At 40.2% G+C, this 26,539-nt stretch overlaps 1 protein-coding gene across 6 annotated transcripts in view; it reads right to left on the bottom strand.

The window, feature by feature from the left end:
* BCAS3 (BCAS3 microtubule associated cell migration factor) overlaps positions 1-26,539 on the bottom strand; it is a 384,390-nt gene that overhangs the window by 195,388 nt on the left and 162,463 nt on the right. For 4 of the 6 annotated variants that reach the window (XM_035889526.1, XM_009633926.2, XM_035889529.1 and 1 more), the window contains 3 exons: positions 14,822-14,922; positions 11,093-11,289; positions 9,686-9,783 (listed from right to left, as the gene is read on the bottom strand). In XM_035889526.1, coding sequence (XP_035745419.1) covers positions 9,686-9,783; positions 11,093-11,289; positions 14,822-14,922 — 396 coding nt within the window. Of the gene's footprint in view, positions 1-6,844; positions 7,318-9,685; positions 9,784-11,092; positions 11,290-14,821; positions 14,923-26,539 lie in introns of those variants that run through there. The other 2 variants (XM_035889527.1, XM_035889528.1) reach the window with 2 other exon arrangements.

Genomic DNA, 26,539 nt, shown 5'->3' with positions numbered 1-26,539 from the left:
CCAAATATTTTCCATCTGTTTTTTTTACCCCTTACGTCATTAAGGCAATAAAATATATACAAGTAAGTACCAACAGACTATATTTCAACTTAGATATAAATATTTACTTCCAGCAGAGAACATCCTTTCTTCGGCAAGGAGAAGACGGGGTGAGGAGGCTGTGATTGTAACACCCGCAAAGTAGTAGCACCTCTCCTATGAGGACAGGCTGAGAGAGGTGGGCTTGTTCAGTCTGGAGAAAAGAAGGCTACGGGGAGACCTGATTGCGGCCTTCCAGTACCTAAAGGGGGCCTATAGGAAAGATGGGGAACGTCTTTTTAGTAGGGCCAGCTGTGTTAGGACAAGGGGAAATGGTTTTAAACTAGAACAGGGTAGGTTCAGGCTAGAGGTCAGGAAGAAATTTTTTACAATGAGGGTGGTAAAACACTGGAACAGGTTGCCCAGAGAGGTGGTGGAGGCCCCATCCCTGGGAACATTCAAGGCCAGGTTGGATGGGGCTCTGAGCAACCTGATCTAGTTAGCAGTGTCCCTGCTCACTGCAGGGGGGTTGGACTAGATGACCACTAGTGGTCCCTTCCAACCCTAAACATTCTATGATTCTATGAAAATAGGTGTGTACGCTGACATTATATTAAGAACAAACACACGTGAGGGCTGATGCTCCTCTTTAAAGCTATTTCAGTATTGACACAGATATAGCCTGGGTAGAGGGTTCGTGTAGAGTCTTTCCACCATGAGCAGTGGGTTGGACCAAATGAAGTCTGAAATCAGACATTAAGCCTCCGGTGACTTATAAAAGAACGAGTTTTTGTGGCTCTGAAAATACTAAGAAGTGTCAAACATTATTATGTAGTAACGTATTATCCACAGACCAATTCATTATCTGTAGAATGAGGAAATACAAGCGAGAAGAAAATTAGACATTCACATTGAAAGCAATTTCTGCTATGACACCCGTGGCCAACTCAACGGCTGCACACTAAACCAGCAGCTCATCAACTCTGTCCTCAGTTCCTCCCTTCTTTTTGTGCAGTGTTTTGATTTAAAAATACATCATTATTATCTCACTACTTGGAAAAAAAGAAAAAAATCACGAGCCACCATACTTATTTTTAAAAGCTATTTTTGCCACTTAATGAAGAGGAGAATTAAAAGAAAAAAACCAAACAAAAAAACCAGGATTTACTACAAAACTAGGAGACATTGCTTAGCAGCTGCTACATCATTTCCAACTGCTCTTGAATAGCCAGCCCCAAAAAATATTCTTGGAGACTGCTTCATGCCCAGTTTTACACCTACAGATTTAATTGCTTGAAAGAGGCCATCACAACCTATAGCATTCAGGTAGTTGCTGTGCCTTAGGGACACGGACACCAAGCCTCTTTGGGTATTTTACACGGAGGAGGAAGCTGAAAGGCAAAAGGAAGAGTCCACAGAGCCCTGAGGACATAGGCTGATGCTCTGGAACAGTTCCTGAAAGCAGGGGAGGACAAGTTGGAAGATCTCAAGAGGACCAGAAGCAGCAATCAAACCTGAGGATTAAAAACCTAGTGTCTGACAGAGACTACAGTCCAAAGCGGAGGAGAAACACTTGAAACAAGAAATAATGAAGCACGTCTAGAGGTTTTTCAAAGCAAACATGGCAAACGGTGAGCAAGTGCCTAATTTAGTGAAGTCGTTAAATAAGAATGTCTCTATTATAAACTGGAAAGCTGTTTCTAAATGAAAGTTTTCCCTGAAACAATACTGACTCTAAAATTCATTTGCAGATGGATGTTCAAATACTTGTCTTTTAACTTGCACATCTAACACCATTTTAAGAACATTTCAAACAGTCTAGATTAATAGATGAGCTTAGAGTACATTACAAACTCATAAAAATATCAAGATCTGTAAAGAGACTCCTTTAAGCACTGTATAAAAAGAGCAGAAATGTCAAAGACGCGCTTCTCTGCAAATACCGTACAGCGCGTTATTTCTGTGCAATCTATAAAAACACAAGTACAGACACTGAGGTTTCTGGATCTCTTGTAAGTTTAACAGCAGCTAGGAGCTCTTGGATCTCAAGCTATAATAAATATTGTATCCTACAGGAGCCCATCGGGAATCTCAGCTCATGAGTTGTTCCATAGAAGATTGTGGTGTCAGATACGATTAGAATCAACACTTTCCACTCATTCGGAACTTTAAAGCTACCTACGCAGAACATTAGCAACAACAACTGTTAATGAAAAACGATTAAGGGGTACAAACAACAATCTTGTATTCAGAATGAGCTTGTATTAACTACTGATACACAAAACACCTATTGTGCATTTTGGATTTTTTTTCCCCCGTAAACAGAAGGCGTTTATATACCCAGCCCAACCCCACGCTCTAGCATACGGCTATCTTCCAGCTAACAAACCATTATATGAACTGAAGGTGGCTTCCCCAACTGAAGGTTGGTATGTAACACTTAAGCAATAAGACACTCCGCTGTCTGCATTAATGGACTGCCAGTACACGCGTCAAGTGGGTTCTGTGACATGAGAACAACTGTCTTTGGGCAAGGGGACTGCACCAGTGACCATTAACGTGGCCCCTGGAGGTCTCACTGCAACTTATCTTCATCTATAAAGAAAACCCCCATTGCCTTGTATTTGGTTATTCTGTTGGTTAGGTCACAGTCATGCTTTCATCTAGCTATGACATCAACATGGAAGTTGCTGGGCTTCTTTGACAAAGTTCCCCATGAACTATCGAGATCACATTAGCAAGATGAACAAGGTCATCAGCCTTTGGCGGGATTAAGCCCCTTGAGTAACTTAAGTTGCTGAAAGTCAAATTCAACCAAACACAGCAGCATGTAGAAATTGTTGATTTTCTCTTCCATCTGTAGAACCAACTTGCACGTCACCATGTCGCATCATTTTTTATTTTTTTTTTGATGATGGACACTTACGTGTTGAAGCACAACCATCTTAGAAGAGATGAATCGCTTCAACTACTATGAGCCTCTTCAGCAAAGCCAAAAGCAAACTGGGATAAGGAATAACAGCCTCCTTCATCACCAGCAGGGCAGCAGCTACCCCACATCGCTACGTCACGCTGCACAGAGCTCCCATCTCCAGACCTGACAGACTAACCCACCCACAGCCAGAGATGCAAAAATCATATGTAATGATGCTGCTGCCTTTCAGTCACTGTCCCCATGCCGTTCCTCACCAGTATACTTCTCCTGCCTACAGAAAACACCCAGCAGTGTTTCAAGACATTAACGCTACTCCCTGTATCCCTGCAGCTGAGCCTTTTCCCAAGCCAGGCAATGATCCAGCAGCAAGTGCCCAGTCAGTAGTGTCAGGTCATTTTAATTTCTCTTCACATCGCCATAGTCTATAGGGCATAGCTGTTTCTAGATGTAATCATGTGTACTGCACTGGCATCATGGAGCCTGTTGAAGTCAGTTCTGTCTTAAGGCTCTCTTCAAAAATCATCAGATAACATTTTCTCAAATTAGATGAAATAAATCAAGTCGAAAACATTCTAAGTATGCGAATTTTCTATTATGCAGCTCACGCACGCTCACACACATTTAGCAAGACAGACAAATAGGATGGAGAGAGGATGAGCGCATGCAAGCGTGTGCTATTGCACCAAGAACACAAAAAAACCTGAGTATACCCCACACTATCACTATTCTAGGAATAACGCATAAAATGCTTTTCAAATAAGTAATGTAATAAGTGTTTTAAATAGATATCTTATTAACAGCATTTGCTCAGAAGTTATTCCAGGCAAGAACCATAACTTATACTCATTTAAATTTAAGCTGACAGAACGTAGAAGTACAAAACAAGCAGTGCTGGATGCACATTTTTGCTGTTACTAAACAGGTGACGCCCTCCAAGAACAGCTCGTTATATGACCTTTATTAAAACCTTGCAATTGCTGTGAAGAATAGACCAAGGGCCAAATCTCTTCCTTGGCTTCAAAGCTCAGCATTATACTCCGAGGATCTGAGCGCAATCTCTATCTGCAACAACAAACTACCTTTATACCATCCAGGTAATTACAGGTTCAGGTCAAGGACTCCAGACCATATTGATTACATCTCTCTGCAACAGGGACCCTCCAGCGCTGGCCGGCTCCGCTGAAGTGGGGCAGCTCAAGTATCCGTGACGCCAGGGCTCCCCGGGCCCTACCAGCGCCCGTAATGGGAAACCAGCGACCGCTCAGGCCTGTCAGTTATTGCCTGTGGCAATAAGGACAGCCTGGGAATTCATAATGTTGGTGACTTCATCTGCCAGCTGCATTCACACATCTTTACTACCTGAATAACTGATCTCCGCTACTCCAAGGCAGCACTTTCTGGTGTACAGCAGTTGGGAATAAATATTTGATCACGCATACAACAGAAAAGAGCTCAGATGGTTTAAGGTGTGACAGCAGAAGTGTTTATTAAATTCCAAGTGAGAGCATTGCTGGACAGTAAAAATTTGTCCCGTGGTCCCTATCTCACAGGTGTGGTGATGAACAATAAAAGATCCTTCCCAGGCGGGGGGCGGGGGGGAGGCAAACTCCATCCCCCACAAACCCCAAGTCAATTCTTCTGTTCATTAAACCCTCTGTAGGCAACAAGCTATCTGTCTGTGACCAGCGCTGGCCGGCTCCGCTGAAGTGGGGCAGCTCAAGTATCCGTGACGCCAGGGCTCCCCGGGCCCTACCAGCGCCCGTAATGGGAAACCAGCGACCGCTCAGGCCTGTCAGTTATTGCCTGTGGCAATAAGGACAGCCTGGGAATTCATAATGTTGGTGACTTCATCTGCCAGCTGCATTCACACATCTTTACTACCTGAATAACTGATCTCCGCTACTCCAAGGCAGCACTTTCTGGTGTACAGCAGTTGGGAATAAATATTTGATCACGCATACAACAGAAAAGAGCTCAGATGGTTTAAGGTGTGACAGCAGAAGTGTTTATTAAATTCCAAGTGAGAGCATTGCTGGACAGTAAAAATTTGTCCCGTGGTCCCTATCTCACAGGTGTGGTGATGAACAATAAAAGATCCTTCCCAGGCGGGGGGCGGGGGGGAGGCAAACTCCATCCCCCACAAACCCCAAGTCAATTCTTCTGTTCATTAAACCCTCTGCAGGCAACAAGCTATCTGTCCGTGACCAGCCGGTCGCACACAATAGAAAGGGAAGTACTAAATTACAAGCCAATTTTAAGTGGGCATTGATTGAAGTAACCAGAAGAGAGCTTAGTATTGTCAGAGTTTCATACAACAGTAATAAACAATCTTCATTAAAAAATGATGCGTGCATCCCTAAGCAGCACAGCACATGCCAGGTTTTAGATAAGAACATAAAAGTTCTCCCCACCCCACATACAATCAAAGAGGGGGAAAAAAAAAAGCTCAGGATCTTTTTCTTCTACAGTTTAATTTTATTCATTATTATTCCCACTCTAACTTCTGTCTTTGGCCTAAGCAAGAAAGAATTGGAGATCTCCAAGAAGGAAAGGAAAAGGCTGATGCAAAACAGAGATCAGACAACTTCTTTGTCAACACTTCCTCACTCTGCTGACAATGCAACCCAATCGTTCCTTGACTGGTGGAGAAGTGTCAGAGACCTCTTTGTCTGAGGGACTAAACAAGGCTTTTCATAAACACAGGCACAGATGCACACAGGTTTTTCTAACTGAGCAGGATTGAATTAACAGCTAGGACTGAGCATACCTGGGTACCTGAGCCCTTCAACACATTTGTTACAGTTTAGGGGAAACACTTGCCCTTACAGACTCAGTGCAGCTGTGCAATCAGATTTACTGTGATCAGGAACTGCTGCAAAATCCCTTCTCTAGAGGTTTTCTATTTCTGAAAGTTCAGAGCTCTTTCCATGCAGATACCCTAACCCTCCTACACCCCTTCCTTTCTGCATTACTTATTAGTAGTAGAGTTCTATCAGGTTTGATTTTCAGGTATGTAACATAGCTGACATGCATCATTCATCCACAGGTTACAGTATAACAATTCAGAAAGGTGCCTGGAAATATGCAGTTACACATCTAGCCTCTGCTTCAATTTTCTAGATTAGTCCCCATCACTCTGCAGACATCCTCAGCTAGCCGAAAATCATACCTAAAGCTAGTCACATCAAAGAAAGGAACAGTATTCAATGTATACAGGTAATGTAAAGCTTTCAAGTCATGCCTGTAGAGTGGTTGGTCTTCTGAAACAGAGGTAGCTCATTCTGCAAGAACTTTTTTTTTTTTTTGGTCACACAGATTTCTGTCTCAGGGGTGGTTGTGCACAGAGCGTGACCTTCAGCTGCAGCATCTCCTGCAGACAGGGCACTTGTAAGGTTTCTCTTCCATCCCTGGTGCCTAATAAAATTTTGAATTGGCTTACTAACACTTACCCCACCTTTGTTAAACCCAATGCAACCAGCCGATAGCCTCAGCCCTTCTTTGGAAAGGACGGACACACGAGCAGGCGCGCCTGCTTCCCTCACACAGCGTGCATCGGCCAGGTGGACAGCAGCGGTTCTTTTACTGCATTATTATTAAAGGCTTCCTGCTTCACGCAGCTTTAAACTCAGTGTTGTCCCATTAACATTTCTAACTGCCAATCTGGAATAGCATCTGGAATTCCAGTGCATTTAATCCTTGAGGGTACATTCTCTCTCTGATGCATATGACCAAAATGTGTGCATCGAGGGACAAATGTCCAGTAGCTCTAGGTGACTACATTTTTGCAAACTTTATTCTTAAAGATTCAATTAAAAAAAAACCACAAAAAATCCCCAAGAGAATATTTTAGCAGAATTCTGAGATAACCATATTGAAATATGTGGGGTTTTAATTTATCCAAGCCATCTTTCCAGATACAGCCATCCACCTTGAAAACGCCATCGCACACTTTCATGATTCATTTTCATGTATTAGAGTTTTGGACTTTTTAAATGAAGACTTCTGCAAATGATCTTGTGAGAGAATATTGTCATTAGTATACCATAGTTTTACAGACACAAGAAAATCGTGATTAGAAAACCACACAAATTTCAGAGTTGTCACAAAGGGGAGAAAAGGAAGGAAGCTATCAAGAATGGTAGAAGAATAATGGGAGATGATAAACATGTACTTGAAATCTTTTGATAGGAAGAAAAAGTGATGGAGTTAGATAAGGAGAGGCGCCACGCTGGTTGCATCTCTAAGCAACAGGCAATCAAACAGTCAGATAAGCATCTTCATAAAGTGCCACAGACTTGAATGCATGGGTCATAACTGAAGAATCACTTCCTGGTTCAGCTTAGGCAGTAAAAATTTATGACCTGCTTAAAAAAAAAAAAAAATCCTTCAAACCTAAAAACGTATTTTCCAATAAATTTGTTTTTCATAAAGAATGTAAGCCATTTAGGGCACGCCTTGTAATAGCAGGAAATGAGAATACTTACAGTAGTTGACTATAAACACAAAAAATGCAATGTCACACACGAACAGCATTTCAAATAAAACCTTCAGATTCAGAGCTGAGCTTAATGTAATTTTCTACACATCTCGGAGGTGGGAAGAAAAGAAAGTAACCATAAAGTACTCGTCTTCCCTTTGCTGGGCTCTGTTACAAGAATGGCACGAGATCTCGAAAAACAGTGCACGTTCTTTCCTGCGTCTCCTTTACTCCGTAGCCGATTTCACACCCCTATGCCATCACACATAATCTGATGTATCTACCCTAAGTTTGGGCCAATAATTTCTGCACAGGAAAGGATGAGGATCAGGCAATATGGAAACTGCAAATAGATGGTAAAGTCCCTGAATCAAAACCCAATTCAAATCCACACTGTCTGGCAGCGAAGTTAAATAAAATACTATCAGCATATCCCTAACAAAATCCATGTATTGTTTATAAGAAACTTATGAGGTGTTATAACAAAACTGAGTCACTGCTGTACAGTAAATATATTTTCAGTGTCATAACAGTATATAGAATTGACTTTGGCAATTTTAATATGGACACACATGTTAAAGGCATTACCAATAGAGCTTCATCACATTCACATGAGCCAGTTCATATTAAGGCCCCATCCACACTTCAGGAAAGGCTGTTTAGCATGGAAGGGGTATGGTCCTACGTGGTTCATTGCTTCTATTGTAGATGGAATAACCCAGTTGTAGAAGGCATTACGGTTACAGAACAGTTATATTTCAGAATTAATACACATCCCTGCTATCGATAATGGCGCTGCTCCATTCACACACAAGAGGAAAAAAATACCCCCCCCCGCCCCCCCCCTCCCCTGATAACCCAGATATCTCTATCTGTATCAGCTGACAGAGCCACACTGATAGTGAAGAAGAGCCATGCCATTAATCACTCTGAATCTGAAGTGTCAGACAGACAGACAGAAGCACTCCTATGATTCAAGCCTGTAACCTTTTAGGGTAATAGGCATAGATGAACTAGCCCAAAAAAATCATAACCAATGCATTTATGTTTTATTCTGTATCAAACAATTATTTTCAAAATTACTTTGCCATGTACTAAAACAAATAAAATTCCCTTTAAATAACCAGCATCAGATGTTTGTCTAAGCTCAATGTGAATTAATTTAACAAGTTTTAAATATTTGAAAATGGAATTTATAATGACAACCCTCAATACCCAAAGTAAATTTAGTTATTACTGAACTCCGTTATAAACACATGTAAGAAATATCTTGTAATACCCAAATAAATTAATTTGGCAAACAATACAGTATCTTGGACTCAGAATTTATATCAATAGCAAACAGAGTCTGAAACAGGAGCTTTTATTTTAACTCTCTTTAAAACAACCTTCAGAAACCAGTTTCCGTATGTGTTACAGTCTCTTTTTTTACAGTTTAACCTCAATCCAATCAGCAGTCTCCAGGGATTTTCAAATCGCTGAAGATTAAAATCCTCTCTGACTTGACTGTTTGACTAATGCTGTGTGTTTAATAATTCTACTTGTGAGAGATTTTATTTGACAAAATCCTGCTGCGTGGACCCTTCAGACGCTGTACAGCTGTACTAGAATATAAAGCTCTGCTGTCCTTGTTTCTTTATACAGACTATACCCCACCACTGAGAAAAAAAAAAACCCAACTTTATAGTACATATATTACTATGTTGATATTAACATAACCACTGTAGTATTAAATTTACACACTCTTTTAGAGCAGAGTAGCGAAAATGTGCCTATTACACAAACATTAGATAAACTATCCTGTTGTCTTGACTGTTCACAGAAATCAATTACATTTATGATTACATTTCAATGAAAGCTATTTTATAAATGAGATAGAACTGTAGTATTCTATGCTTTAGGCATTCATTAATAAAAGCATTTCAGTGTTAGTATTTGCAAATGTTCTGCTTTTTAGTTTAGGCAGTTTTTAGCATTCTATAGCTCATGTTAAACTTAATGTAAATATTGTGTTCATATCTTATCACAATGCTGTGACATCAGATTTGAGTGGCAAGAGGGGAAAAAAGTCATCATTATGGTAGCTTTCAGTCAAGTATTTGTACGAGACAGCACTTACCGTATTGTGCAGCCAAAAATCATGATATCCTTTTAAGTATATGGCAACAGCTAGTAAACATGTTACCAGACACAACAAGACAAGATTGCTGAATAGCATGAATATCAAAGAAAACATGAAATCAATGTGTTTCTACCTGAGGTAGCATCAATCACCGTTGAAACTCCTCTGCGATCAGAAACTGGACGCGATGACCCCGGCATGCTAACAGGTTCTGAACGAACTGGCTGAATCCTAAATAATAAGTTATAGTTACCACCTGTGTCAAATCATTGCTCAGGAGGGCTGTAATTAAATCACAAACCTGAATCAGCTGAACCAATTAAGCAACTATTTATTTTTAAATCAGCCCACTGTTGAAAACTTTTGTTTTCCTTTGCTTTGTGGAGCCAAGATCTGGATAATCCATCCAGAGGCAGACTGAGACTCTACACAAAGTGAGTACCCCAAACTGTCTCAGACACGAGCTCTCAGAAAGCCTCAAAGGAAAAAGTTCACCCCACCCAAACTGGTTAAAAAGCCTTTATAGCCCTCCTGAACAGGAGCATTTTCTTTGTCAGTTTAGGAGAAAAGACACATTTTTAATTGTCTGTGCCTTTTGTAACATACCTATATTGATTTTTTTTTTAAATTTCTTCTCTCTTTCTGCATATGTATATACAGAATAAATAATAAAAAAAACATATTTGACAGCTATATCCTTACTTGTGGGAGTAATTACATGCAAGAAGAAATCACACATTTCAAAACCCATGTATTTTCAGTCCAAGGACAATCTGCCCAGCTTTAATGGGATTAGTCATATTATCCATCTCTCTTGTTTTACTCCTAAGAGTTTCAGACAGAGTTCCAAACAATCCAAGTCCGTACCACAGAACTTTGGACTTCAAATCACATGCAGAGTCAGAAGCATGGAAACTCGTTAAATCTTGAGAGTTACTGGGCAGGACACAGAAACACATGGTGCACAAAGTACTTGTACAAAATCACTAGCTATCAGTAAACATAAACCCACATTTACCTTCGCTCTCCTTCCTTCCCTTCCCAAGGCCCACTCCTGACCCCAATTCCAAATCAGCCAATGTCCAAAACCAGATGAATTAAATACATGAAAAAGAATTACAAGGAAGGAAGCAAAGGAAGGGAAAAAAAAAACAGGGAGAGAAAAAACATTCCAGAAGTTCACTTACTGTTCCAACACACTGACCGCTTCACAGTCAGCATCTAAATCTATGGCATAACGCTCCCACTCATGTCTGAGAAAATGAATTTATTGAGCAATGTAGAAATGTGAAAGCCAAGACGACGCTGAGCAAGGCCACTAGACCTTGTACTGTCTTGCACTGTCATCTACCCAAGAAACGGCAGCAGAAAGGAATCTAAGCTGCTCGGCCTGGGTGAATTTTTATTGTTGAAGTCACACGCTCTTCTAAGACTTTCATCTGGACTATTACACGTTCTACACAGATGGCCTCATTTAAGCATGAGGCAAATTATTCACACAACAAATGTGAAACAGCTTGGAAACTGATTTTATTTTTACCTGAGACTGTTGAGATCAAGATCATCTGTATCGAAGTCCAGAAGAGGCTGCGGGGTATCGCTTGGCCCATGCGACTGCAGCACTGAGGAACTGGATGAGATGACGGTAGTTTGGCCCGACGGATGGATTGTTTTGAACTGGAACTGTGGGCCCATCCATAGGCGTCGATGAGGCCCAGTGTGAGTCACTATTTCGACCTGTGGGAAGATGGGGAAATGCTTAACAAAAACCTGCAGTACATTGAATGGTTCCTTTGATACACTGAACCCCCAGAATCCTGCTATTCTCAAGCAAAAAGAGTGGTTTGTGCCATCAGTTTGGAGAAATGCTGAACAAGGGAAAATTCGGGATGCCTTTGCTAGAGAGCGATGCTCTAGGCAAAGCCAAGAGCTTCTTGTGGAGCCTTGAAAGCCCTCGAACCACAAGCTTGAGGACATAGCATCCCGTTTCTTAAATTGAAGACCGATACTCCATCCTGGCTATCACTTCCCCTTATCCCGTTTCATTCCTCCCCTTGCCGTTATGAAATACAGACTATAACTCAAACGCTAAAAAGCTACCCCTGTGGTGTAACAAACAGGGGAGCACATTTCCGTCTGCATCTACAGGGAGTAGACAGAGGAACCGAAAAGTCAACCTCCCCCAGATAACCTCAACCCTGACCAGGTCAAGGGATGCACTTTTTAAAAGCAAGCTGTTACAGCTTTGTTACGGCTGCTTTCTCAAAGTTCACACATTAAACAGCGCTGCTTCACATGGATAGAGTGCGAACTGTATTTCAAATCCGGGCTCATAATTACTGTTGGCATATCTGAGGACACCGCTGGCAGAGACCATCTTGCTGGAAAGCAACAAGATTTGTAGCAAAGCACGACACGACGTGCGCTGCGAGACACTGAACAGCCCAGGTCGCACTCCCTACCATCCAGATGTAACATAAACATATATACGCAGCCATGGAGTTTAGAAGGGCAGCTACACATGCACATATATACATTCATTTAACCAAACCCACAATAATTAAAATAGAAGGGTGTTTGCTTGCAATGAACACCTACATATACATTAAATAATAGGTGTATATGAGCTATGTAGCTGTATGTGTAGATATACACACAGAGCCAGAAGCTTCTCGGTTCCACGCCTACTTCCAAAAGGCACAGAGAATACAGACGGTGTCTAACAAACAATAATTTCAAAACCTCAGGTTTTCCTCTAGGTATTGGCTCCCAGTGAAAGTCTAAATATCAATTTTGGAAAAATAAGTTATTTCAGTAAACGAAGCATCCAAAATATTTTTAAAATGTCTTTTCATGCTGATAACTGTAAACCTGATGAGTATCAATTCTGGCAAACTCTTAAATAAGCCAACTACAGGAATGCAAACAACCATGAAAATCTAAGATGGTTACATTGTTGGCAACGTATATGATCAGGAAAATTTGGCCTTGTAAATAAAGGGGTAAACAATGCATAAGTCTTCTGTAATATAATTTAAAAACCAAAAAGAGCCTTTAAAGATCAGAAAGAGGAAATATGAAATGAAAATACTAAGCTCTGGTGAACTCATACATTTAAGATGACAAAGGTAGACTATTAAATTCCTACCAATTTCTGCTAAAACAATGATTGGCTTCGCAGCAAAAATGCATTTTAGTGAGGAAATTAGTGAAAATATTTTTTCGTATGTATCTATGACATAGATGTGTTCTAGCAGCAATTCTCAACTCTTTAAGAAGCAATTTTAAACACTGGATAATGTTGTTCTAAGTTCTCTGCTAACATAAGACGACAAATGCACAGCCTAGTTAGCACTATTTCCATCTTTGCATTTATCTTAGCGTAACTCAGATTGACTGTAGACGTTTCTGAGGCAAGTAGCTTTTATGTAGCAGTGTAAATTAGGCCACAGATAAAGTAATCTGTGTATTTTAAGCTTGAAACCATCAGTGTCACAGAGCCGAGAGGTAAACAGATGCCTTTGCAATTTTACTGAGGCTACGGCCAGATGTTCCTATTCACTCTCCTGTTGTGTGCAGGACAAACATATTGTATCTACTTCACACTGACAGCACACATTACCCACTGTTCTAATTGAAAAGTTGAAGTGAAGGGCAGTGTTTTTTCACTGCGTGCTGTTACTGTTGATAACAACACTTTAATTTTGAAAAACATACTTGCACTTTAGGCTTAATCTAAAGTGGCTTGCTCAGAGAATGCTAGCATCTTCGTGCTCAAAAGAGCTATCATCACCCTTTTCACTTAGCAAAAATTAAACATTCCGGAAGCATTCTTTAAGTTATCTGTGTTCTCTGACACCACTTGGGATTTTCTTTTTCTTGTAAATATATTTACTCTTCCAAAGGGACAGATGTGATGAAGTTCAAGCAGTCTTAAGTTCCTGTGACACTTTATATCTTCCAACAATTAGTAATAAACCCACCCCTATAATGGAGGTTTACCTTACTCTTTTTCTTGAGGTTGTCCACTATACGAGACAGTCACCAGAACAGTAAAATGAGCTAAACTATCCAAACAGTACTGGAGAGGACAGGGGGGAAACTATGGGTGAAATCTTGGCCCCAGTGAGCTCAGTGATGGAATTCCGGTTGGCTATGCTGATCGAGCAGTTTCACCATCCTTATGCTCTGACAAATTAGAGACAGCGTAAGTGAATAAGATACATCAATGTGCAGCCACATCGAAATCTTAGGCCAGGTAAGTGAGTTCACATGAATAGATTCCCCAGTGAATACTGCTCCCAGACCAGTACATGTGGAAACTTAACTTCTCATTTTAGGAAAATGCTGTGTATGATTTATTCACCAAGCGGGAGAAGCAAATCACATCCATGAATATTTCACATTTATGCCATACACCCCAGCAACACATTTAGTACATCACTCCCATAACAACATTGTTCTCAAACCAAAGGAAACCCGCCTAATTTGTTGGGGTGAATTCCATGTATCAGGTACGCTGTAATTGCTTTTTATTTAACCTTTTATTTCTAACAGGAACTAATTCTCAGTATATTATTCGTGACCTACATTCTTAAACTGAAGTTATGTTTTGAGCCAAATAGTCAAGTATGTACTGAGTTCTTAAAGAGAAGCTTCACTGACTGAAACAAAGAAGAATGGATAAAACTACAAAGATTTAACCTCATATAAAAATATTCCACCAAGCAGGACCATTTTAAAGCACTATAGTATTTGTATCGAGCCATAACTCAAAGGAATTATCAGTAGGAAATGCAGTAACAGATAACCAGAAGAAGAAGGAAGCGAACCAGTTAATCTACCATTTTTATGCTAAAATGCAGTAAGTATAGCACAGGCCACCATTGAAAAGGCCTTGTCATTTTGCCAAGCCAACTTCCTTTACCCATATCTGAACAGGACGATGTCAGGAGAAAAAAAAAAGAGAGGTAACTTTCTGTTGCCCACTTGAACTTCCTACTTCATCCTGAACCTCCCAAGGATGTGACTTGTGCTGGTAATGATGGGGGCTTTAAATGGTTTTTAATATAGCTTGTATAGTTTGTATGCAATGTGAAGACCATCAAATTCGTATCACGTCAAGTCAGGAGTGAAGCCAGAGTTACACACAGCAATACCCATGGCCTACTGGGAGCTTGCTTTCCATTTTGAGGGAAGTTGTGAGTTTAATTCCAGTGGATACTTTTACTGTTTCACTCCTGAACTGGAAATCCCCCCAAAAGCTTACCTGTGAGAGCCACTCTTCATCCTCCTGCCCACTGTGGTCAGATGCTAAGCTGTCATATGACTCATGCCGAGTGATTGGCCCGGGGCTCCCTGGTGGAACCACTGAAAAAAACCAGAAAAATTGAAAAATTAGATTTACTCTTAAATGCTTTTTAAAAAAGCTTTTTCAGTAAGTTATTGGTACAGCAATGTATATATTTTCCTAAATCAGTGACAGTATGTTGGAGCACAGAAAGAGCTCAAACATTGACATTAAAAGTGATGAAAAGATTTCTGTTCTTTGACTTGAACGTATACATTGAGCCAGTCTGATAACCCAATGGGCTCTTCTTCTTTTAACCTTAAGTACTTAATGAACACACAGAACAGCCCAATACAAACAACAACCATCCGTCTCGAGGAATTTAACACTGAGAAATGCCACCGTCAATGGTGTAAGCCTTTTCTAGAAACTTTTCAAGATTTGAACGATGCTAAAGCACACGGACAAAAGCTATCCTGAGGCACTGGTATGTGTATTGACTTCGAACACAGAGTACTTCCAAGACTTCGTGAACTGAATTAGTGCTCTCATTTTGACATGAATGTAGTTAATTTCAAGCTGGTTTCACAAATGACTTGATTTTTAGGATTTCACTTTTTTGCAATTTAACTGGAAGTGCTTCATTATCATCTTAGCACCACCTTTTCATTACAGGAGTAACAATATATTAATTAAGAATCCATAATAAAGCAGAGTTTGATGTTTAATTTGCCACAAAGACTAAATACTGAGATTATTTCACTGGAGTGTAAAATGCCAGAAATTCTGTATTCAGGTGTCGCATTGCACTATAGAAATACTCCATAATAATTTTGGACAGACAAGAAAAACACTTTTTTTCAGCTGCACGTGGCACTGATAACTAGAGAGATATATTAGTTCAAGCTGAGGGACAAATTCATCAGTGGCTATTAAACACAACAGTCCAGACACAGCCTCCAAGAAGCCCATAACCTCCAAAGTCCCGGATGTTGGAGCATCTGCTTCCAGTCACTACCAGAGATCCAAGGCTGGGTAAATCTTTGCTTTGACTCAATATCAGATCTGCCCACAGTGCTCGTCAGCAAACCTTTTCTTGACAGCACCATGAAAATCCTACATTACTATAACTGCTTAAATACCCAAGTCTCTCCTGTTTTCAAAAGACCAGTACAAATAAATAACCTCCATTCACAGAGCAAAACTAAGTTAATTTTGTTCCTCTCTTCACTACTCTCATTCATCTTAGGTGGACTCACTGCAACAGAAAAATGCCAAGTTTGTCAGCTCTGCTTGATATCCCAAACCTCTTTTAAAATGATTACCATATATATATATATACACAAATATAACTTTCAACCTCTTTTAAAATGATTACCATATATATATACACAAATATAACTTCGGGGAAAAATCACAATTCAGTGTTCAAATGCTACCACAACAAAGAGGGAGAATCACAGACTCATTATTGTAACAATTAGTATTTCATAATTCCTGGTCCTTGAGTCATTGAAAAACGTTAGCAAAGCTTACAGTCTAGCTGCTTTGCCTTCTATGGCGGTACCAGTACATTGCTGTAGCTAAAACTTCACACTCGAGAAAGCTGAAAGAGTTCAGAAAAAGCAAAACGCAAGCAGGGACCCCAGACAATAAGACAGGTGGTATTTTTCTTCTTCTTGTACCTGTTTACTGTCAGGGGCCTGTTGGAGGCCTGGATTCAATACCAAGAAATCATACCCACTTTGAGGGAAGAGCAGACACCACAAAAGCAAATCAAAAGAAGCCAATGCAACAACGGTATTTTTACTTTGGTAGAACAAGAGAGTTCTACGCTATAGTGTTAAGATACCGGACAATCCTAAAATTAGAACCAGTATTTATATATATTCACATAATCGAAAAATGACTCTGTTTTTAAAATTGATTTTTAAAAACCGTATTATTATTTAAAATTTATTTATAAAAACTATATTATTACATGGTTGACCTTTATGTGTCAAGTTTCCATCCACTACAAATTTTTACAGCCATGTTGTAAACCCCTAATAATAGGAGTTTATAATGGCAAAGCAGACACAATTGTAACCACAAATACAGAACGGCGCCTCTATAATATAAACAGCACAGGGTTTTCATAAATCCATACACTACATGAAATAAAGGGATTTTCATCCTGTTTGTGTAAGTGGGTATCTGAACCCAGCCTCAGCCATGGAGCCATTTCTAACACCTCTGTATCTCTAAAACCTGGAGCATACCAAGTTTGGTTCAGGGCCTGCCTCACTGAAGAATTATTTCAAGTGCTCTATACATCAGGACATATTCTTAAGAAGTGTCAAGTCTTTCCCACGAGACCCAATGCATCTGCCATATTCATCAAAATCGATACGATTGGTACCAGCGCGTATGTGCGCATGCACACCTCGGCCCCCGCTGAGGTTATCCCAGTCCTGTGCGTTCATCAGTTTTCAAGAGAATAGAGAAACTCCACTCATCTGCCTCATTAGACCCGCGACAGATTCGATCCGATGACTTACGGATGTGACTGTCTAGCCCGTATCAAACTCATGTTAAGAAAATACACGTACCTTCCTGGATTACAAACAGCTGAGCCACAGCAAACACCTGAATATGAAACCGTAATGCCCACACTTCGTCCTTACTGGTGAAGTTTATATTTGAAACCGATGAAACAAAACTATTATTTTGACACGTTTTGCCGTTGCCCTAATCTTCCCCATATCTCCTGACTCTCCTATAATAAATTCTACTGACTGCAGTGAGGCCGGTTTCTGAGGGCACAGCTGATCAACTGCAGGCTTTCCTGTTACTGAACTCGGCTAACAAACTGTTCATGACTCCAGCAGATGGTTTTGCTTTCAAACCAACAGGAACTTTATGGACTGTTCTGAATTTTTTTTTTTTTTTCATTTTTTTTTTTTTATTCTTTCTATCCCAGGGGCAACTAGTAGAGCTGTCAAGATTAGGGAAGCTGCAAAAGCGCTAGCTCAGGGAGCAGCACCCACCCTGCTTCGTCACCGTGTTTCTCCCTTGCGTAACGCTCTTACATTTTACTGGACATTCAAGATGGGTTGGCAGTGAAAAAGAAATTCAAATGTAAGAAGAGTTTTGGTCCTACGCTGTATGCCTTTTCCCGAGGAGTCACAGCTTTGCACAGGTCTTGCAACAACACACGTTTCAGTGCAGCTTCAGACCGCAGCATTAACTCTTTCTACCAAAAAGTGACGACATGCTGAATTCCACAAAAAAGCTCTGCCTTAGAGTTCACCAGCAGGGCAACAGTGATAAAGCCTTAGCTGAGGTCAAACCTCAGTAATTTATTTTGCTATTTAATAAAATAGCATTTATGTACCACACCTATCACAAAAGCAGGCATTTAAAGAGAGTCTGGTTTTGATAGCGGGATCCCGTAACGATGGTCCCAGCCTTACCACAGGCAAAGCAAGCTCTACTCCCACTGCCCGTACTGGGAGCACGCAGCGTTTTGTGAGCTATCGCCTTCTAAGACAAGTGATCCTTGCTGGAGATTTGCCATCGCCGTACTGCTTATTACAGATACACATATGGTCTTTTTTTTTCCCAAGTTAAAAATGGCCTTGAAGTTACAGGAGCAAATATGTCCTATAAATGTAAACCCTATTCTTTTTTCATTTCTAGGTCACACACCTCTTGCGTTGGCATCAAGTTCCAAGATGAGATTAATTTAAGTCCGGAGGGACATTTCCAGGAATTTGAGCTCAAAAGTAATCTTTTATCTTCCAGCTTAATTTTTTGAAAATCTGAAATCACGCTGGAAATTATGGCAGCCTCTTGCACGTCGGTGAAGCTGTTACAACAGAGAGGTTTTTTCAATTTCCAAAGAATTTCACTGTAAGGCAGGATAGCGAATAATAAAACTCAAATTCTTCAAAAGCTTTGCGGTGATTAGTGTTTTTTCTTGCACTCCTGTAATTCCTCTTCCATCGGCACAAATGGCACACACACAGACAAGGCGCAAGCAAGCCCTTGTTGCACGGGGGTCTTCTACTGGCAATTGCAGGTGGTTTGTACCTTCCTAAAATAATAAATTCAATGCTTTGTGTCTGAGCTATGCCAATTTTTAACTTTTTGCTATTCTTACACTGTCTAGAACAACCATATATCAAATACCAGAATGCAACTGCATTTGTTCAATCTAGAAACACGCAAGCATGCAGAAATTTGTACAATTGCCTGTGGAGTGAAAAAGTCCAAAGAAAATGAGTGTTAATTAAAAATCTAAGGTGAGAATTAGAACATACAAGTTTTGTTTATGTGGTATAATGGGACATGAGTTTCTGAAGTCCACCTCTAAATGCAAAAAACCTCCGTAAGCAAGCATTCAAGGTCACTTTTTAAAAACTGGAGTGCTACCTACAGCAAAAATCAGAGCTTTGTCATAAATATTTGGCAAGGGGCAAAAAGCATCTTTGGGCTGCTCAAAAATAATAGTAGCAACTTTAATCTCTGTCCTCCTCCAAGCGAAAAGTGATCTGCATCAACTCTAAATGTGGAATATATTCCTGTCCCTCCATCCTGACTCGCTCTACTGAACCACTCCACATTTAACCAAGGAAAAACAGAATCTCGGCAAAAACTTCTTCATCTTCTTTCATAACTTGAACACTGTCATCTCATTTTCTGCCCTCAAAAACAAAGGTGCAGGTGCTTACCCATAAATTTTTAAAGTTTACAGACTCCCTTCTCTCCAGTTAAGGATTGATCTTACTACTGTATTGAAGAAAGATTATTAAAAGCAAGGGTCTGAAAAAAACTGCATTACAAATTTAGCCATTTGTTTGATAATTGTTAGCGCTGGGAAAACTGCACAGAAGTGACTGTGGAGACAAAAATTTTAACACGAGCCAAAACAAAGGCTGAAATACAGCAGAGCTGATATTCCTCTGGAACTCCCGGACCTGATTCACACAGTTCAATCATTAAATATGAAAAACCCCCATTGTTTTGAAACTTTGCCGTGATATTCAGTGACAAATAAAGAAAACAAGCAATTTATATTAACCTCAAATAATTTACATAGGCGTTTCTGCCGCGTGAGCAAGACATAGACAAATACATATGCTTGACGAATATTGGAATTAACAAACAGTGGGTTTGTTCATAGATGGGATAATTATACAACAAATACCTAGACCTAAGAAAAATCTTTATTCACTCAAAGATTATAAATTGTCATCTTTCAGCAGCATAGAAGTGTTGGGACAAAGAAACACTACAGCTCAATTGTAGTGTGCGCGCTTATGGTTTTAATTTGTGAACAATAAATCATTAGTTTTACTTAGTTCTGTGTACTTCTTGAACCAAAAGGTTTTAATTTTCTCATTTATATAAATAAGCTTTACACGATTCAATTTAATTGAGAGTTATATATGAAATTCCCAATGTGCTCTTCTCTAAGGGATGTATGTTTGTCCAAATTAAGAGAAAACAAAGGCATTTGCAGACTGTAAAGACTATTTGTTCTTTGCTGCCTGCTGTACACATGCCTGCAGACACCCGGAGAGCCCTCCTTTATTTCAATCGAATACACAAAATTTATAATTTGAAATAAGATTCTAAAACCTAGTAGAAACAGAAACAATGTACTCTTAACTAATTCATTAACTCCGAAGTCTAGCCTATGTCCACGTGCGGTCTCTAGTGATGTCCATGGCAAACAGGTAGGCAGAATAAAAGTTACATACCCCTTGGTTTCATACAAATCACACGCCAACATCTGATTTTGATGCTTTTTCTGTGGTTCCTAAGTTATAGCTAAAATGATCATAGGTGGTTTAGAGACCTGAGGTAATCACATGCTTGTCAACAAGCTTCAGGAGTACTTCTCTTAAAATTAAGCGCCACAATTTGAATGATTTACTTCATGCTACTTCTGGAGCTACTGGCGCATTAGTTACACCGTGTTAGCCATGACAAGCAGAATGTGACAGTTCTGGTTTAGGTCTACATGCAGCCACCTCAAATTCCACAGGTCCACCTTTTTTCCATCTTACAGATGTGATCTCACTTCCGTCAGAGGTAGTTCAAGCCCAGCAACTGCTTAGGGAGTTTTCGTGCGTGCATGTTCCTAAATCTTCCCCTACAGCACATAGCTCTGTGCCTGCTGGCTCTACCCCTGCTCAAGTTTGACCATAAAGCGAAGACCAGATTTTCATTTTAGACAGAATGCTTACAGCCATGTTTAAAATAAACTGTAGTTTGGTGATATGCTCTACGTATTTTTACTTGTGGCTATATGTTACTGAACAAAGTTCTGGGTTTAATGCATTTTTCAGCTTGTAAACTTCTGCAGGAGCATGCCATGCAAATTAAAATATCCTCTTTTACCCAAAACTTCTCCCCACTCGTTTTTTCCCATTAGGACTTTCTGAGATTCTTGCATGCATAAACATCATAAAGTTAAGGTAAACAGCCCCCCTGTAAACCAGGAGTTAGCCAGCCTAACCGTTATTTCACACCACCAACTGATTTATAGATTTATTCATTCGTTATTTGCATATTGCCCACAGTTTATTCGGTGCTTTCCATACCATCCATTCTCCGTATCAGCACTTCAATCTTACAGGAACAGGCAGGTCTCTAATCAGGATATGAACTCTCCTTAGATTTTCCCAGCTTCGATGACTGTTTTACTTGCTCCTTACTTTACACTGGTCTGATAGCCAACAGCCTGGCTTTTTTTCTTTTTTTCCCCCCGAAAAGGTGCTGATCAGGTGTTCAGGCTTCACCATTACTCCTGGTTGCATTGCAAGACTGGTATATGTTCACTGTGCTTAACTCCAGCTTCCTTTTCTAAAATTCCCATAGGCAACCAGTCAAGTACAATGAACATTTAAAGCTGAGCAGAGCTAGAACCTGATATTACTCACAGTACGGAGTTATCTTAAGGCTGTTGAACGCTTTAAATGCTCGGACTGAGTATCGGTTCTGCACCAAAGGAGAACATATATATTCTTTCCCGAGTTAAAGAATAATTTCAACTGCATGAACCTATGGTGAAATCCATCTGATGGCCATCTTTAAAGAATTATGGAAGAGGTAACTATTTCTATAATTCACTGACTTCAAAAGTATGTTTGACATTATTGTCGGGAAAATTATGTTAACCATGGATTACTGTTACAATCAAAGTATGTAGTGAGAAGTCAAGAGGCTTAGTAGTAAATTTTCAAAGCAGTGCGTGGGGATTTACCCGTTTGACTCCCATTAACGTCAATAGGAGTCGCGCGGCTAAATCCCTGTACACTGCTTTGAAAACTGACCCCTTCGCGTTGATGGACCCCTCTCTAAGAAGTTCCAGATGACCATGTAAGAATAGTAAAGAACTGTTTCAGCATGTGCCCTTGTTCATTATTGTTGTTTGTACACATCTGAAAGTATTTTAATTCCTCTACACAGTGCTGTTTCCAGCATTTAGTTTGTAAAATATGGATTAAGTCGGGCAAGTACTCAGTAATCTGATGAAGCCATGCACATGCCCAGGTGTGTATATGCATCAAAAACTTAGCATACATTGGCAGCATCCAACGCACCTTACAGCGGTAATTTTTATCCACCTCATCTATATTACTCCACGAACACCAATTATGGCTGAAGACTGTAGCATGATTCACTCCATTGCTCATATGCAGTAATGCAGCACTTACGCAATGACATCTGCCCTGTTCCTACGTGCCCCAATCAGTCCTATGCTCAGTCAGAAATTAAATTTGCTTCCCTGTACCACTTAATCCCGTTTCCTGTAGGGAGCAGGAAGTGCAGGTTACAGTTTTAGGGCAACTTAATTCTCTCTTAAAAATGACCACAAACTAGTTTCATTAGAAACATCTTTTCTGGAATGTGAAGGTGATCCAGATTAGCTTGCAATCTGGTACACCTCCAAGTGTAAGAAGCAAACCTGAAAATTCCATTTTCACTGGTTGTGACTACTGCCAGCAACCTCCAAATACATGTAACAGTTTTGTGAGAGAAATGCATGCTTGGAATCACTTTCACTTGCAATTTTTTAGTAAAAAAAAAAAAAGTATATATATATATTTAATATCTGCTACAGTTTTAAACACAGTAAAAAAATCCAAATATGAAATATTTTGTAAATTGCCAAAATTCTTCGATGACACTTTTTACCTGTATCACGTATATTGTCATATATATACACACATCATATTTTCAGGTAATATTTGGAGAGAATACCTGAGTCAAGATAAACACTTAAGAATTAATTCTCTGAAATTCTGAAACTCAGGTTTCTCCATAGAGAAGTCCTCCTCAAAATGTCAAGGAATTATCAATTATTCCCCAAGGATCTGGATTTTTAAAGAACATCTGCACAGCTCCTTTGAAACTACTGATGCAGAGACCCGGGAAGTTCCTTGGAAAAGTACGTTGCATTCTTTTATTATATGGCAATAAAAAAGTAGAATTTCATGAAAATGATACACTAGCTAGAGGCAATTTCAAGTAGAAAGAATAATAATGGCAAACTGAGAATCTAGAAAATTTAAAAAAAAAATTCCCATCTGGATAATAAAGTTAAACATATGTACCCAAGTAAGTACATGAGATCTCAGCTGCGTGCTGGTCGTATACAAAATACCAACGTAACACCATAAGGCAGTTTTCCATCTTTAAGTGTATCGTGCTAAGAACGAGAAAGCCTTAGCGGCAATACTCTTGCTGAGAATAGGGGGGAGAAACCTGGCAGAATCATAGAAATATAACACGTCTTGTGATCAGGCACTCACTCAATCTACCAAGAGGCTGGTTTTACATCTGCTCAGCACAGACCAAGCAGCCTCCCCTGTTTGCCTTCCTGCAGATCGCCCGTAGCTCTGCCATGCCCATCCCCGTCACGCTGACTTCTCACGAATGGTGTGTACTTTCCTGCAGTTTTAAGCCTGTACAATCGACACGATTTTGTGGAAAGGCCCTCATTTGTGGTGCGCAGGAACATCTGAAAGGCCAGTAGTTTAGGCAACATTCATGTGATCGGCACATAAAAAAGATGGCAGTTTAAAATATTACCCCCCCCACACCACTGCTTGTTCCAACTCTTCTCCAGGCTTCACAGCCCTTCAGGGTAAGGTCAGGGAGCTTTGTTTAGGTAGCCTTCATTGGCAGCTGATGTTAAACCAGCCAGCTTTGCTCTGAAGTGCCACCAGTGCTGCTGCAGAACCAGTAAAGCCCAGCAGAGACGCAGCAATGGGCAGCTGAGAGCACTATAACTGCTGAAACCACTCCAAACTCACGTCTGACCATGGCCATGCAGAGATGTCACAGAAACAGAGCAAAAAGGCTTTGAACACCTCGTAACTACACGATAGCGTAATTGTTGTTACAAAACGGGCTCTGGTTTTGATCAGTTTTATTATTTGAAATCGAGCTCCGTTGTGATAGACATTGAACATACACATAGCACGGTACCGCTCTTGCCCACAGCACATACTACGCACACACACTACGGTTATGTACGTAGCGGGGTGCGTACCGTAACATATATTCTTTCGTATTAGTGAGAGAGAAAGCATATGCTATTAAATATGCGCATGCAAAAGACTGCAAGCAGGAAAACAGAGGTAGAAGGCTGAGAAGTGGTGCAACACTAAACATCGTTATCGGCCCCAGTTCATTAGCCTATTACCAGACCACCACCGCGCTCTGCTGTGCACAGAAAAAGCCTTGCAGACCAGCATGACCAGATTCCTCACCGCGCCTGCTCGGCGTGGCTCGTATGGCAGCAGTTTGGCTATGATTACATGCACTGGAGCTTGTTTTTCATAGTATCTGCGTTCATAGCACATATTCACAGAGTTATTTAATACACTCGCTGCTCTTACTCTCAGTCCTGCTCTCCCTTGCCACAATATGCACTACCTCTATGTATGGAATTTTTATTTCCGTCAATGGAATGTATGAAAGGCATATAAAATAGGCCATAAAGAACCGCAATGTTGCTTAGAGACAAAAGTCTTGCTCGGGGTGCATAGCTTTCATTAGAGAGAGCAGGAAGTGCAAACATGATGTCAGAGTTACAGAGATTATCTGTATAAATTGTGTTATCATTTAGCCCAAACAAACAGTGAGGACAGGCTGACCCCCTCCCTTTGAAGACAATGAATAGTTACTAAGTTTGACTTCTAATGAAAGCCATTTTCAGTAAAACGCAAGATATGTACAACAGTTGGTCCAGAAATGAAAATCTGTTGTAACAGCCAGAAGTCAAAGGCAGCTATAAATACAGACCTTAATCTTCTCAAGAATCCCTTAACGAAGTCTATAAAACTGATTATATCTTCAGGCCTAACTCAAGTGCAAATTCTTACTCAGAAATAAGTAACAGCCCTGCAAGTTTTACTTGGAGACCAGTACAGGAACAAAGAACAAGAATACGGAGTACTGGTTCGAATCCTACCATAGTGGAATATGAATTACCTTGCATTTAGAATAAACAATTAATGAGACAGCAAGAAGCCTCAGCTACATCTCCATTTTTCTGAGAGAGAAACAATTTCCAGAAGCGGTCAGAGTGGGATAACGAAACACTGCATCATTCCTTTTAACACAACAGAAATGGTCTTTGATTATTTAAAAGCCAATTGCAAAGATCTGTCTTCAAAACCTCCTACTGGAGGTTTAATAGCAAAGAGGTGCAAGTACACTTACCAGCAACACTACAGTAAAGTAGAGACTTTTGTTTTAACAAAATCTATATTTATACGATTACATTTCCTATGGTTGAGGGCAGCTGTAATTAATGGATTTCCCTCCTTCCCCTAATGCAGTCATTTGTCAATTTAAACACAGAATGTCCAATCAATTTTGATGTATTTAGTAAGCAATTTGTCAAAGAGTACTGCATACCAGTTAATATATTAATTCTTGTCATTGGCCTGCTTCTGACAACTGCAGGTCATCTCCATAAAATTGGTCCTGATGAGCCAAAACTCTTGCCTGGAATGTGAAGGTGCCCTTTCCAGAGCCAGAGGAGAGAAATCGTATCTCATTTTATTCCGTACCTTTTTTGGGGCAGTTCATGGTCTGATTTTGAGGTCTTTTTCATTAACGTGTTAATTGTGCATGTTTCAGATATCTCAACTACAGTCTGCTCCTCCAGTGCAATGAAAAAGTGAATCAAAGAGGAGGAGTAAGGAGGAAAGGACACAGGAAGTATGACATGAGGATGTAAGGCTTTCTGTTACCCAGAGTTACCTAATTTTCATTGCAATTCCATTATGTAGCACGCACACGTCTGTATTAATTCAAAAGTGCAAAAATGGGAGGTACAGAAGTCAGAGGAAACACGAGATAAGTCAATCAAATATATAAGACTTTGGGTTATGGTAGTAGAGAGAAGAGTATTCATTAAGAATAAACCTGAACACTAACAGCTGATTGTCATGGCCATGGAAAGCACGTCTGAACAGCATGCCTCAAGAGTTTATACTACCAGAAGCATCTTAATTCCCAAGTACTAAACAGCAGGAAGCAAGCAGCATTTAAAGAACAAGTAATGATGAAACTTGGCGATTCTCTGAAGAAAGCCAAGTCCTTTACATTGCAAGTTCCTGTGGCCACCGCAAAGCCTCCTCTGTATGCATGCAGTGCCTCGCACAACTCTCCTCCCCCTGCCAGGTC

This window comes from Egretta garzetta, unplaced genomic scaffold (genome assembly GCF_000687185.1).
Source record: "Egretta garzetta isolate BGI_Z169 unplaced genomic scaffold, ASM68718v1 scaffold112, whole genome shotgun sequence".
Taxonomy (NCBI): Eukaryota; Metazoa; Chordata; class Aves; order Pelecaniformes; family Ardeidae; genus Egretta; species Egretta garzetta.
The sequence above is the reverse complement of the archived record's forward strand: the minus strand, read 5'-3'. Positions and strand labels throughout refer to the sequence as shown.